Source organism: Centrocercus urophasianus, unplaced genomic scaffold, assembly GCF_019232065.1.
Source record: "Centrocercus urophasianus isolate 14NV4802_14NV808 unplaced genomic scaffold, USGS_Curo_1.0 seq_88, whole genome shotgun sequence".
Lineage (NCBI taxonomy): Eukaryota > Metazoa > Chordata > Aves > Galliformes > Phasianidae > Centrocercus > Centrocercus urophasianus.
Window position 1 is genome coordinate 50,101 of NW_024885510.1, and position 14,986 is coordinate 65,086.

Consider the following 14,986-nt stretch of genomic DNA (forward strand, 5'->3'; position numbering starts at 1 on the left):
CCGTGTGTCCTGCTGTGCCGTGTGTCCTGCTGTGCCGTGTGTCCTGCAGTCCGGCGGTGGCCAAGGGGCACGGTGCCACTCCGGGGCATCACACCGGTCCTTGTGCCGCCCAGCAGGGTTGCATCTTGCGCTGCCAGCCGTCCCAGCCCCGCGCCGCTGTCACTCGTGGGCCACGCGCTCCAGCGCCACGTAGAAGCTGTCCTTGTCGTCCACGCAGTGCCAGCCGATGGGCCCGGCCTCGCAGTCGGCGCACACCAGGAACTTGACGTTGCCCACGTCGCGGGTGAAGCCCACGTTCTCGAAGGAGAACATGTCGCGCACCAGCCAGTGCTCCCGCACCACGTCCCCGTCGCTGTCGTCCGCCGTCGCCGCCGCCTTCTTCCTCATGGCGGGCAGCAGCAGCTGCGGAGAGCACCGCGTCACCGCCCCGCCGCCAGGGGGCGCCCTCCTCCCCGCCCCTCCCGCCTCCCCCGGCCGCTCCCCGGTACCTCGCGGCAGGTGAAGGTGGCGGCTCCGGGCAGCAGCACCCGGGATCCGCAGCGCTGGCACAGCACCGCCTTCAGGTTCCGGCCCTGCGCGCACACCAGCCCGGCCGATCCCGGCGCGGCTGCGGGAGGAGAAGAAGGAGGCGCCGCCGCCGGCTCCATCTCCGCACAGGCCGCCGCCATGGCCGCGCAGGCGCAGCCGGGCCGCCGCCCGGAGGGCGGAGCTGAGCGGTGACGACGGCGCGTGCGCAGCGCTGAGGCGGGCGCTCGTGGCTGGGGGCGGGGCCTCGCGCTCGGCCCGTCGCCGCGCCGCGCCTGCAGCCCGGCCATGGAGGGGGTGGGAAAAGCTGGAGGAGCCGCCGAGCCCCGCTGGGTTCGTGCACTGCGCTTCCCGAGGACGGAGCGTTTGCTCTGCACCGCTCGGCCCGTGAGCTGCGGGATGAAGGCAGCGCTGGAGGCGGCCGCGTGGGCTGAGCGGGCGTCCGCGACGCAGGGAGTCGATGAACGTCCGCAGGGCACGGAACAGAGGTGAATTCCTTCTGGCTCAGGAAATATTTTATTCTTTATGTTTTCAATAAAAAATAAACATAGGAAACAAAACCACGGAACACTTGTGTAATAGAAACAAACGCAGAAGGTCAGAGCGTTGGCTGAAAGTGCATACTTAAGTCATGCTACCACGTCCCTGCTCCCACCCTGTGCCCAAGCCGGAACCAGCAGTAAGCTCGAGGAGCAGCGCTACGAGCTCAGGCAGAGGAGAGCCTGCGGGCAGCAGGAACGCGGGGCGGTGCTGGGAGCCGTGCTGGGAGCGCTCCCGGAACCGGCAATGGGACGCCGTGCTGGGGCTCAGCCTGCGGGGACAGCTGGGGGGCAGGGAGGGCAAAGCTGAGAACGTGGGGGCAAAACAGAACCCTGGATGTGACTCCAAAACAGGGCCGGTAGTAGGGAAATCCTAAATAACAGGAAAACCAACACCATGAATTGAGTTACAGCCTGACGGGGGCGCAGCGGGCAGACAGCGGTCCAGGGAAGAACCAGTTCATCAGCAGGGACTGAGCAACCGCATCGCCGTGCCCCGGCCTCGGGCTGCACGTCAGCCTCCCCGCAGGGGTGGGAGCAAAGGCACTGCCTTTGGCAGCAGGGCTCCTGTGGCCAGAAACTGCAGCTCTTTGCAGCTGGGACTGTCAAGCTTTTCAAGGGAAGTACGATGCGATGAACCCTGCCATTACAGCACAAATGCCACAGCGCTGCCTTTGCCTTTATGCCAGGCAGTGGGTTTCCCTGCCCTCTGCCCCTGCAGCCTCAGGCTTTTGGGTCTCAGTAGTTGACAGCTTCAGTCCGCGACTCCTTGCGTGCAGAACCTGCAGCGCAGGACCCCTCACACACACGTGCTTGTCCAGTTTGGCTCTGCACTGACGTGTGCTTGAGGAACGAGTTGAGAACATTCAGTATGTACAGGATGATTGGAAGCGGGAACGAAGAGCAGCTGGATTCCACCCGCACGCATCCACGGGACTGAGAGCAACCGGAGCACCCAGCCGGTCCTGCAGCGGCCGCAGAAACCACCCAGCTGTGTGCATGTCCTCACATGTGCTCACCAGGCCGGCTGATGCCAGCTGGGGGCTGCTCTGCTCTGCTGGGAAAATGAGCCACAGGAACAGCAGAAAATGCAGCTTCTCTCGACCCACTTCACCACCTTCTCCAGCTTCACACAGAGCCCCCATTTCAAATGACTGCTGAGATCACACGATTATGCACATGCTCTCGTCAAAGCAGCACAGAAAGCTGCCGTTCTGGTGCCTACTTCCACAGCATCCGCAACTCTCAAAAACAGTCACTGCAAATCACTGGGGACTCTTCTTGCAGCAGGCAGTACTGGGGAAGTGCTTTGTAAGCTCTCTCCAGATCACTTCTCCCGAAGGACGCAGACCCCGGCGTCACAGCGCTGCATCCCCAGGGAAGTCACCACTTCCCAGCTGTCGATGATGGGATCGTAGCACTCAATGCTGCTCAGCAGTGAATTGCCATCGTAGCTGCAAGGACAGAAAGTTACTGTGTCACTTCGAGTCACTCACACCTCCTCCCGACACACAGAGCACCTTCCCTCCGGCCCACGGCCGCCTCTTACCCTGCTATTGCATACAGCCTTCCCCGCAGCACGGTGGCCCCCACGTAGCAGCGGGGGGTGGTCATGCTGGTTACAGTGGTCCAGGAATCGGTGCGGATGTTGTAGGCTTCCACAGAGGAGAGATGCGCCGTCCCATCGAACCCACCAACAACATAAATGTGGTCGTTCAGCAGAGCCACTCCAGCGCCTGCGGAGAGAGGACAGAGGGGTGCTGGCAGTGCTGTGCCCAGCGCTGCAACCCGTAACTCTGCCAACTTCTGCTCAATTTTCAGTCGGGGAGCCACCAGCTGCAGCCAGAGCAGCAGGAGCAGCACCAGGTGCTCAGCTGCCTGTAAGATCTGCTGAGCTCAGCTGCCTCACTAAGAGCAGTAATGCTGTTGGCCCAAACTGGGGGTGTGGTGACAGCAGAACTGTGCTGCCACAGGGTGCAGGGCAGCCCCATGCACCGCAAGTAGCAGAGGGCACGGCAGCAGAGCATGGGTAAAAAGGAGCTGCAAGAAACAAGTTCTGAGACATAACTTTCTGCAGAAGGAGGACTCGGACTATACTTTTCTCCTAGATCCTGATGCCAGGCTTGAAGTTCAGATAGGACGCCAAGCAGGAAAGAGAAGCTGCAAGCTCCAGCTGGCCGTGTAATGCTGTCTTAGCAATGCTGCTCTCTGCTGTCCTGGCTGCCCAGGGGATGAGGCCCAGTGCTTCCCCCAGCACCCCTGCAGCTAACGAGCGCTGCCTTCGCACACTGTCCCATTACTTCACACACAATAGCTGTTGCTGGTCCTTGCCAGTTCCTAATTAGGGCAGTCACAGCAGACTTACCCTCTCCCTGCAGCCTATAAAGCCACACTCACACTCCTTTATGGCTCCTCCTCCCGGGGATCTAAGCCAGCACGTGAGCTCCTACCTGAGCGCTTCGTGGCCATCGGTGTGACGTTAGTCCAGTGTCCCGTGTGGGGATCGTACCTCTCCACAGAATTCAGGATGTTCAGCCCATCGTAGCCACCTGAAACACAAGAGAGGAGCAAACCGTTGGGCCTGATTTCTGGACAAGTTTTCTGCGCAGAGAGCAGTAATGTGCCTGGTTCAGCCTCAGCACAACTCACAACACACCGGTGCAGAGCAAAGAGGATCTGTGCAGCACTCCCAGCCAGCACAACCACTGCACCATGCAGTGCTGCCTCGCAGTGTGCGGCTGCCACCCCACCGCAGCGCAGCACGGCTTCCAGGACCGGCGCTGGCTCAGGATCTGCTGCCTGCAGGCACCTACCGAGGCAGTAGATAACTCCATTGGCCACAACAAGCCCCGCTCCTTCCCGTGCTGTCTGCATGTCTCCCAGCATGCTCCACTGGTCGATGTTGGGGTCATAGCGTTCCATGCTGGTGTGGCGCCGGCTCCCATCGAACCCACCAGAAACATAAATCATATCTGCAACGACAGAGCAGGGCTGGGCTCAGCAGATCGAGCACCAAACGTGCACGTGGAGCACGAAGCCCTCAGACGGAGCAAATCTACAGCATGGACTGCGAAATGCAGCAACCACAGCAGAGCTTGGCATGTTTGAAGCTGAGAGAAATGCAGACTGCTCACCCTCACGGCATCAGCCCGCCTGCAGAGCCGGCCAACCAAACCCAGAACCCAGCCGGCCCTTCCAGCTGTTTATCCGCCATGAGAGCTCCCCCTCCTTGAGCTCCCGTCGCTCCGAGCACAGCGGCACGAAGAACGGAGACGCGGCACGGCATCCATCGCTGTATCCCAGCAAAGAGCTGCCAGACCTGCAGGACCCCAGATTTCCGCCCCGTGCTGCCCAGGACGCACCTCCCAGGGTTGTGGCTCCCGCCAGCCCGCGCCGCACATTCATGGGAGCCACGGAGTACCAGATCCCATCCTCATCCGACGTGTAATCCAGGCACTCCACGGAGCTGAGGCGCGAGCGGCCATCGTAGCCCCCGATGACGTAGATCCGGTCGTGCAGGGACACGGTCGCCACGTAGCGCCTCTTACGGGTGATGCTCTGAAACGGTGCAGAAAAGCAAAGGGTGGAGAGAAATGACCTCTGTGCATGCAGAACAACCGCCGTGCTCCTGTCCCATCTTTGCTGCCTTTTTGCAAAGCAGCACACCGAGGCAGAGGCACGCGACGCCGTGGATTTTAGGGATCCGGCTCTGGCTGAAGTGCAGCAGCACTGCGTCTGCTTTCTGCAGCTTCTGCTCCTGTGCCCAGGTCTCCCTGCACTGAAGTATTCTGCCTTAAATGTCAGCTTATCTCCTGTCACTGCCGAATCCCCGCACATCCTGGAGGTGTGCCCGCCTCCCACCGCTCCCTGTCAATGGGGAAACGTGGAGGCTACACAGATCTGATAGATGCAGCAGAAGCTTTTGGCCTCCCCAAAAAAGAACTGAATTTTGGGAGACAAAACTAGTGATAACAAAGAGGCTCTGCACTACTCCATACTGATACAGCTGCTTTTAAGACCGCAGTGCAGAAGCTCTTAATAAATCCCATCGCGCTCAGACCCAGTGTGAGCAGGGATCACACGGCCCACACGAAGCAGCGCTGACCCCAGTGCTCCTACTGACATCCCACACATCACCTCCAGACTTTGCAGCTCATCACCCCTCAGTGACAAAACGCGTCTCTTCAGCTCTCGCTCCCACAGCAGAGATGCGTTCTCTGCAGGCTCAGCCCAGCAGACATGGCAGCAACCTCTTCCACAAAGCTTTCTCAGTAAATCTTTACACGCAAAGCAATTCCAGCATTTTCTGCATACTCCCCCACGACCCAAAGGAGCTGAGGACAGCCCACAGCAGGTTATGTGGCCGACGGCACGCGGCCCACGTTTGATGTCAGCCCGCCTGTTCCACACAACGATGGTCAGAAAAGATGCCTTACGGGCAAGAAACTCCACTCCTGGGTCTTCGGGTCGTACTTCTCCACGACGTCGATGGGTGACTGCTGGCTGCCAAAGCCGCCGATCACAAGCAGGACTTCGTTTGCCCCTGCAGCAAAAGGAAGGCCAAAGCCACGTCAGCCCCTGTGCAGCCGTTTTGTCACAGCACCGAGGCCCTGCGTGGCCACACAGCTGCTGCCGCTCCCGGCACCCCACACCGCTCACCCAGACGGGCTCTGGTCCTGGGTCCCTGCATCTGGCTCCGGAGCTCGGGACGGAGATGGAATTTCTTTGCTTCATCGACGAGGTCTCTGCACTGCAGGCTGCATCGGATGAACGGCTGCAGAAAAACAGCAGTCACTGATAGCTGTGGTCTGTGCTAAGATCTCCCAGGAGCTGCCTGGGGCTGTGCAAAGACACGCAGGGATGGATGGCAGCTAAGAAGATACAGCTCATCTCTTGTGGCGCTGCAGATTGCAGGATAAAATACCATACACTGGAAAAGTGAGGAAAATCGAATTCTGCTACACGTAAGTCAGCTCAAATCCATTTGAGGGAGCAAGGGCTGAGGTGGGCCTGGGTGGATCTGCCCCACAGCCTCAGCTCAGCATGAGCCTGCCTGCCAGAGACAGCATGCAGCAAAGCACAAACTGCACTGCTCTGCCATTAGCTGTGCACAGAACACCCCGCTGCGAGCAGACTTGAGAAGCAGGGAAGTCTCCTCCAGAAGCAGCTGTGGCCCAGCAGCCCCAGCACTGCCTCATGTCCTCCTCGTTCCCCAGCTGGCCCTGGACCAACCCCACCTGCAGCTCCGCCTCAGTTCCCTGTGGGGGTTCGGTGCTGTATGGGAGCTGTGAGTCACGGCCTGAACCCCTGCTTGTCACCTGAAGCGAGCGCTGAGTCAGGCAGAGGAGCGCAGGTGAAGGCAATGCAGCTGTGCTGCTGGAAGGGGGGAGCCTGGCTGCACCTCTCCTAGACCCATTTCAGAGCTGGCTGCCAGTGGGGAAGGATCTCTGCTGGAGATCTGCTCTGCTGGAGTTTTGTGAGGGAGCCCAGGACAGGGGTAAGCTTTCTATCTATTCTCTTTTTGTTATCATTATTTGCTTTGCCAAACTCTCTTATTTATTTCGTAGTTATAACATCTTCATGTTCATTGGTATACAGGTGCCATGTGCTGCTGCAACGCACCAAGACTGAACTCACTGTGCCCTGCTGCCAAACCTTGTGCCAGATCAGCACTGCTTGTTTGGAATTTAACTTCCATTGCAAAAGCTTAACGGCCTCACCTCATCATCCACACTTTGGTTTGCTTCTGCCCGTACCTCAGTGTCAATGACATCCGTGATGTAGCGCGGGGTGAGGAGCGGCATGCGCACGTACTGCAGCAGCTCCGGCAGCGACGCCTCCCGGTCCTTCTTCGAGTGCTTCACCCAGTTTATAACAGCCTCAAATACAGGTTCTTCTGAGTCCACCTGCAGGAAGAGGCACACGTTGCTCAGACAGGAGAGCAGCAGCCTGCGGCCGAACGGACAGCCGTGAGCACAGGACAGAGCCCAGCAGCAGGGAGCGCAGCAGATCTAAGCCTGCTGTGGGTGAGAAACTGGGCGTCAGCATCACAGCCAGGGCTGCGCTGACAGGAGCCCAGCTGGCAGTGTGGGAGCGGGCTCTGCCCCTCTGCCCTGCTCCCCGGGCCCCCCAGCATGAGGACATGGAGGCCCAGAGCCCACAAGGACGCTCGGAGGATGGAGAGCCTCTCCTGTAGGGATGGGCTGAGGGGCTGCACTCCTTCAACGTGGGGAAGGGAGACCTCACAGCAGCCTTTAATAATTAAAGAGAGCTCATCAAAAAAGACGTGCAGAGACCTTCTAACTGGGCCTGCAGGTAATGGTTTTAAATGAAAAGAGAGCAGGTTTATGTTACATGTAAGGAAAAAATTCTTCACCACGAGAGCGGTCTGGATGAGGAGCTGTGAGATCTGGTTTAGTGCTTGTGGTAGCAGTGGTGATGAGAAGCTGGTTGGACTGGATGATCTTATAGGTCGTTTCCAACCGTGTGATTCTATGATTCTGTGATTTCTATGACAGGCGGTGAGGCAGCAAAACACAGCGTGTGGAGGAGCAGGGCTGCCCCATCCCCAGCACTGCTCCCAGGCAGGTGGTGAGTGGGCAGTGTGACAAGGGCTGGGGGCCGATCCCTTCCAACACAAAGCCTTCCCAGCCCTGGGATCCCTGGCTGCCCAGCAGCTCTCACCACAACCCACCCAGATCAAACCTCAGCGCTGAAGGCACAGCTGTAAGGACCCCAGCCCTCCCCTGCACTGAGCACCACCTGTGTGCAGCCCCCATTGCTGCCCTGCGTGCTCCTTTCTAAGGTTTGCTAACAAGAGATCGGCTTGGCCGAAGGCCGCTTCTGCTGCAGCCTTTCAGAGCACACATCCACGTCTCTCCTCTGCTCAGCCCTTTGCAGGGCTCTGAGGAACTCGGGAGATTCCGATGACGGCCTGCTCCAAGGAGCTGTGAGCTCTGAATAACGACTCGATCACTTCTTTAGGGCTGAAGCAAACACCACCTCTTGTCGGAGTCCAGCAATAACAGAACAGATCAGTCCCCTTCCTATTCTCAGGGAATGTTCACCTTATGTCAGTTCTCAACAAAATACACGCTCATAGAAGACTTGGAAAAAAAAATCTGACAGTTGCCAGCCGTGCCGTAACACCTCCAGAAACCAACTGTGAGGGATCAAAGTCTGCACCAAAACTCGGGGGCAAAAACACCTTTGTGTAACCGCCTGGAGCAGCGCCTGGCAGCAGCACTGCGCCCTGTGCGAGCAGAAGGGCCGCATGTGAGGTTATGGGGCCAAAGGAAAGGGGAGAACCTTCCTGCAAAGCGAACTCCCAGCTCGGGAGGGACGGTGAGGCTCTCTGAGCACTGCGGGCCGATTTCCGACTGCTTTCAACACTTTGCATCTTTGCAGAGTAACACTACGTTCAGGTTTTACCTGAATTTCATCACACTTGATGAGCTTTTCAACCTCTTCTTGATTTAAGAGGATAAACTCTTCGTGCTGAACCACCTCTGGAAAATGTTTCTGGCTGAAGACCTCTGCAGCTTGCATTAGATCAACACAATTGTGTGTCTCAGCAAAATCCCGAATGCCCAAACAATTTGATGGATCCAGCTGGCTTTCTAGAAACTCACAGCAAGCTTGTTTCACACCTACGGAAAATCAGAGGGGTGAATGAGCACTGAACACATCCTGCCATCCTCTGCTTGGGAAAGGGCTTCAGTACAGGGAAGCTGGAAACAGTCAGGACAGACCGACTGAACAACAGTGGAACAGCACCACACGGACACGCATGCAAACGGCTCTGCTGAGGGGCACAGCAATGCCGAGCAGCAGGAGAACTGCTTGGGCTGTTTGTGCCTGCTGTGCTGAACCCCCTCCTCCCCCAGGTTGAATCCGATACTGGTAACTGTGAGCAGAACTCCTAAAGCAGAAGTGCTGTGGCTTTGCCCAGCTGTGAGCAGCTAATCACTGGCAAAGCCAGGCGGCGGCGGGGCTCTGCTCTTACTGTCAGCAGGCAGTAATAAGTGACAGCAGCACAAAGCGTGGAGAAAAGAATCCATCCCACTCTTTCTCTAGAAGGGTCACCTCTGCTACACCGAGAGCAGCGTGCAAAGCAGAGAAGTCTGGCACAAGGTGAATGGCTCCAAGGCCCGGGCTGAGCACAGCGCAGAGGCATCGCAGCCATGGGAGGAACAGCAAACCTCAAACCACAGACACCTGCAGCCCGCCCAGCACTCAGCATTACCTTTCAGCTGCAGCAGGCACGCTGCTGGGAGCAGCTCCTGGACGTTCTCTACCGTCACGTGAACGGTTTCTGTGTACACAAAATCCAGCAGGATTTCCATGGTGGAAGCCGTCAGCCCCTGGATGTCCACGTAGGGTTTGTCTTTCTCTGAGAGCTGTAAATCAGAGAGGAGACAGAGTTCATTTTTCAATCATCTGGTCAAAAAGACACCAGTGCTCAGCAGGTGCTAAAAAAGTGAGATTCCAACAGAACTCCATCTTTTCTGTCCTTGTGCTCACCAAAAGAAGAGGGAGGAGAAAATCCCCCTGGAGAACACACGGACAGATGAGCGGCAGAGCAAAGCAGAGTCTGTTACATGTGGGGAAGATGTTCCAACCGTGCTGCAGAATGCACAAACTGCACCCGAGCCAAAGGCTGCACATCATTCCTGTGTGCTGCCCACTGTGCCATGCAGGGACCCCGAGCTGTGCTGGAGGAGGGGATCCAGGGATCCTTCCTGGGCTGCGCACGTGGGGCCAAGCGCAGCATTCGGGGCTCTCACTCCTCTGCTCTACGCCCCAACCCGCACAGAAAGCTTCCCAACCATTCCCCCCATCCACCCTATCAGCTCATGGTTAAAGTCCCCAAAAAGGACGACTATCTGCAGCCCATGAAATTCAGAGTTAAACGGGATTTTAACTTCAATATTAGAAACTAAAATCGGAGTGCATGCAGTGATGGCATTTAAGCAGTGCTGACTTCATCCCCTTGCTGTTCCGTCAGCTCTACAGCGTCACTTCAGAACAATTGCTTTCTCTGAGGACCCCTGCCCCGAGCCAACCTGTGGAACGGTGGACTGCAAGCATCCACTGTGTGAGAACCCCTCTGTGCAGAGCTGACACCCCACCAAGCAGCAGCTGCAGGCACAGCACCCCGTGGGAGCTCATCAGCAGCCCGGCAGCAGGACGTCTCTACGCAGCACAGTGCAAAGCCGATCCCTTTGTGCATCAGTGCAAGCACAGCTCACATGAAAGCTCCTCACTTTTCTTGCCAAGAATGAGCGTGAAGTTGTTGCAGGCACACTGAGCGAGGAGAATGTGTGATCAAAGCATCACCGCTTCGCTTTGGAAGTGCCACCGCAGGGGATGGGAGGGGGGATCAGAGCGGACACAGAAACTCCCACAGAGGCATTTGGTGACACAGAAGCAGAGCAGAGGTCACCGCTGAGATTGAGCCACTCCTGCACTGCGGGGACCGCGATCAGCACCCGCAGAACCTCACGGAAGGACAGACTGCCCTGCTGGGCCCACAGAGCCGCAGGTGCCTGTGATGCATGAGAGCCCGGCTCAGACAAAGTGCTTCCAAAACAGAACTGAGCCATCCGGTGTCACCAGAGCCCAGAAGTGACCGGACCGGATGTTTGCATGACTGCAACACGCAATGCAGATGGAGGCTGTTCCTGTCCTGTCTGCGTGCTTAGAAATAAGAGGACAGGAGTTACTGGGTCTTTGCGACCAGCAGCCTTTCCAATTACTTCATGTATTGTATGTGAGGCAGAAGAACACGGGATCCCAGCACCATACCTTAAAGACCCCAGAGCTGACTGTGACACAGAACGTCCCACCAGGACTCTGAGCTCCAGAGCACACAGGCCGTATTACAGAGCTGCATTCCAAACGCATTCCTAGTGCATCCCATGCAGCACAACAGCGTCAGAAAGCCATCAGAGCACCCAGGGCAGCTCCATTCCATAGGAAATGACTTTGCAGACACCGCATGCTTCACCCCGGATGCCCGAGGCGGCTGTGGCACACAGCACTGCCATCCCCCAATCCACCCCCAAATCACAGGACTTGCTGTGCAGGAGTGTGGCCGTTCCCAGGGTTCAACCCAGCATTTCAGAACTGCACCTCGTTCCACTTTCTTATCCAAGCCCACTTCTTGACTTTGTCCTCGCTGCCGCAGATGCACACAGCGTGCTGCAATAAACCCCTTCAGCTCCCTGCGAACAGGGAATGCTGGTGTGACCGTGCTGCTCTGAGGGACGCTCACGGCACAGACCATGGGCTCGGGTCAGACAGGACCTTAAGGACCACTCGGTTCCAATCCCTCCGTGGGCCCGGTATGAATCTGAACGTGACCAGAAGTTGCTAATTTTCACAATTAGAAGAATAGTTCTGCATGGTCCAGGGAAAACAGGAAGGAACACAAAGCCCAAAGACCTCAGACCTCGCTCTAAGAGAAGACAGAGAGGTTTCTTTCTCAGGTGGAGCCAATGAGGAGCTCTTAGCACACCCTGTGATCCGTGAACTCATCCAAAGGCAGAAATGGTGCAGCTGCAATACAGCACAGAGGGGCTCTGCTGCAGCTCCCACCGACAGCCCTCAGCACTGCACGGAGGGAGCAGCTCTGCTCTGTCCTGAAGGAACGCAGAGATACAGGCAGAGCCACTGCTCAGGGGGATCCAGAGCCACATCCCAGCGGGACCCAGAGGGATCCCAGCCCATTTCCAAAAGGATCCAGAAGGATCCGCATCCACCACCCAAAGGGATGCAGCAGACCCAGAGCCACCGTCCAAAGGGATCCAGAAGGATCCCGGCCCACCGTTCAGAGCGATCCGGAGGATCTGAAGCCATCGCCCAGGGGGATCCATAGCCGGGATCCATGCCGACATCAAAAGGGATCCGGGGGACCCACAGCCGCCACCCAAAGGGATCCGGAGGACCCGGCCCGCCGTCCGCACGGACCCCCGGGGCCCAGCCCACCTCCCGGACGGCTCCGGAGGACCCCGGCCCGACGCCCGCACGGCACGGGGAGCAGCCCGGGCCGCGCCCGCCGCCCCGCACCGACCTCGCTGGTGAACATGGCGCAGAAATAGTCGCTGCAGGCGGCCAGCACGATGCGGTGGGCCGGGAAGTCCTTGTGCTCCACGCGCAGAGTGACGTCGCACAGCGTGTTGCTCTTCCGCAGCGCGTTCATGGCGTTGAGGATGGACTTGGCGTGCGAGTTGGTCATGATGTCCTTGGGGGGGGGCCATGGCGCCCGGCACCTGCGGGCACAGCCAGCACGGCCACATGTCACGGCCCGCCGCCGAGCCGCCAGGGGGCGCCCTACCGCAGGCGGCCGCCGCCGCGCCGCCCCTCCCTCCCCCAGTCTCTGCCTCTCCGGGCCGGGCCGCGCCGCCCCGATGCCCGCGGCGTCCCTCCGGTCCTCCCGCCGCCCCTCCGACCCGCAGCGCGGCGCCCTCGCGACGCGGCGACGTCCGCCCGCACTCACCGCGCCGCGGGGAGAGGTCCCGGCCCGCACGGCGCGCCTCCCCCCTCCCCTCCCTCTCCTCGCCGGGCGCGCTCTGATGACGTCACGATGCGGCGCGCCGGCGCGGCACCACCCGTCCCACGGTTGCTCGGCAACGCGCCGCCGGAACCGCGCGGAGGGCGGCACGGCTCACTGCGGTCACCGCCGCCGAGTTCGATCGGCGGGCGCGGCGCTCACAGCATCGGGAGCCTCCCCGCCCCGCCCCCGTCGGCCGCGGCGTCGCTCAGCCACGGGCCGTCAGCGCCGTCCCCACCCCCGCCGTTGCCCGAGCGCCGCGCGGGGAAGGACGGAGCGCAGCGCTGCCTCGCGGCGGATCCCGCGGCCTTTATTGAATGTAGAGACTCGCGGCGAAGACGATGTCCCGTTTGATGCAGCCGCTCGCCGCCTCCATGGTGGCCGCCAGCCCCGGGTCGCCCAACATGCGCGCGGCGCGGCGCAGCTCCCGGCACAGCTCCTCCAGGCGCTGAATGCAGCGAACCACCGCGCCCTCCTGCAGCGGAGCCAGGGCGGCCAGAGCGGCGAAGGGCTGCGGGGGAAACGGGGGGAAAACGGGAGATGAGAGGGGGAAGGGGGGAACGAGGCCCCAGAGCGAAACGGAGCGACCGTGACGGTCCGGAGGCCGTGGGGAATGGAGGGATCCCAAAGGGGAATGGGGGGATCGGGGGCTGCCTCTGGGGAACGGAGAGTCCAGAAGGGAACGGGGGGCTGTGTGGGTCGGGGGGGTTCACGGGGCTCTGGGGAACGCCGGGGGCGTCTGTGGGAGTAGGGTGGGTTGGGGAGGCTCACCATGCCGCGCGCCCACTCGTACACCACCTCGGCCAGCCCGAAGCCGAACTGCCCCACGTAGTCCTCGGCGCTCTGGGGCAGCCCCCACTCCTCCTGCAGCCGCCCCACGCGCTCGGCCACGGCGCGGATCTGCTCCATGCCCTGCGGACGCAGCCCCACGGAGCTCCGCTCAGCCTCCAGCAGCCCCGCGGAGCCCCCAGCCCCCCCAGAGCCCATACCCGCTGCAGGTTGGGAGGCAGTTTTGGGGGCGGCTCGCCCCGGCCCGGATGCACGGTGCAGGACAGCAGCGCGGCCACCTCCTCGGGGCGCAGCGGGCTCAGCACGTTGCCCAGCAGCAGCTCGGTCAGCAGCAGCTCGTGGCAGCTCAGCAGCGCCGCCACGCGTCCGGGGAGCTGCACCGCACCGCCGTCGGCCACGTAGCCCAGAGCCTGCAGCACCTGCGGGCAGAAATTGGGGCTCAGCCCCGCAGAGACCCCGCGGCGGCAACAGGCGAACCCACCGAGCGCACGGGTGGACCCACGTAACGCTATGGGCGAAAAGAGCCACCAGGTCAACCCGGAGGGACGCGAGGGACACTCACGCCCAGGCGCTGCCGGTACTCGGGCAGCAGCAGCAGGGAGCGGTCCGACAGCTGGTACTGGAGCTGCTCCACCTGTGCCTGCAGCCGGCGCCGCGCAGCGAACTGCGAGTACTGCGGGACACAGCCAAGGTGGAGGAAATGGCAACAAATAAAGGAGAACACAGCCCCAAAATGGACACAAGCAGGGTCAGGTGAACCCAGAGACCCAGACGACCCCAGAATTGATCAAATCGCACAGAAATGACCCCAAACGATCCCCCAAACAGCCCCGAGATGGCCCCAAAGTGACCCAAATCCGTCCCCAAATAGCACAAAACACCCCAAATGACCCCAAGATGACATCGAAGGATTCCAAACACCAGCCCAAAAGCGCCGCAAACAACCCCAAAAGACACCAGAATGATCCCACAGAAGAGCTCCAAAATGACCCGTCCCCCTCACTCCGTACCAGCTGGGGAAAGCGGGGGCCGTGCACACAGCGAAAGCCCCCCAGGGCCGCCCCCAGGCTTCGGGCACGGGCAGCTGCCTCCACAGCAGGGGGGTCCCGCAGCTGCAGGGCTCCCACTGGGTCCAGCAGGGGCAGCCCCCCCGCGGCCGCCCCCGCCATGCGCAGCAGCTCCTGCAGGGCTGAGAGCAGCTCGGGGCTGGGGGGGTCCTTCCTGGAGGAGATGAAGGGGGAACAAAGTGCCACAGTGCCCCAGAACCCCCAGGGACACCCCCCAAAAAAAGCCCCAAAACAGCCCCCTGCCCCCCAAACCCAGCATCCCCAGAGGACCGCCCAGGGACCCCACAGCTGTAAGGATCCCTCCCCCCAGTAACCCTAATTACCACAGTGGATTCGCTCCCCTCCCCAGGGACCCCAATATCCATCCTCTCGCAGGGAACCAATACCCACACGACCCCCCAATAACCTTCAAATAGTGGAGAGCCCCAACCCCCCGAGGACCCCAATAGCCAGAGACCCAAATTAACCCTATGGAGCCCCCACAGACCCCAATAATACCATCAGCCCCCCCC

The 14,986-nt window shown here is 60.2% G+C and overlaps 3 protein-coding genes across 3 annotated transcripts; all 3 read right to left on the minus strand.

Annotated features, from left to right (window-relative positions):
- Nucleotides 1-6: 6 nt before the first annotated feature.
- Nucleotides 7-668, minus strand: RABIF (RAB interacting factor). The gene is made up of 2 exons (XM_042838651.1): nt 489-668; nt 7-402 (listed from the first exon to the last, which is right to left on the minus strand). The coding sequence occupies exons 1-2, from the start codon at nt 666-668 to the stop codon at nt 160-162; spliced, it is 423 nt and encodes a 140-aa protein (XP_042694585.1). The 3' UTR covers nt 7-159.
- Nucleotides 669-1,027: 359 nt separating this feature from the next.
- KLHL12 (kelch like family member 12) lies at nt 1,028-12,600 on the minus strand. Its single transcript, XM_042838653.1, has 12 exons — nt 12,565-12,600; nt 12,139-12,337; nt 9,310-9,463; nt 8,496-8,713; nt 6,821-6,970; nt 5,724-5,838; nt 5,501-5,607; nt 4,427-4,622; nt 3,878-4,036; nt 3,515-3,613; nt 2,614-2,800; nt 1,028-2,518 (listed from the first exon to the last, which is right to left on the minus strand). Exons 2-12 carry the CDS (start codon nt 12,301-12,303, stop codon nt 2,392-2,394), a joined length of 1,677 nt encoding a protein of 558 aa, XP_042694587.1. The 5' UTR covers nt 12,304-12,337; nt 12,565-12,600; the 3' UTR covers nt 1,028-2,391.
- Nucleotides 12,601-12,910: 310 nt separating this feature from the next.
- On the minus strand, nt 12,911-14,628 carry LOC122171235 (helicase SKI2W-like; the record flags this gene model as incomplete). Its single annotated transcript, XM_042838652.1, has 5 exons — nt 12,911-13,129; nt 13,390-13,530; nt 13,608-13,826; nt 13,970-14,080; nt 14,418-14,628. Coding segments are annotated over 5 exons (883 nt in total), but the record flags the coding sequence as incomplete, so codon positions are not given.
- Nucleotides 14,629-14,986: the final 358 nt, after the last annotated feature.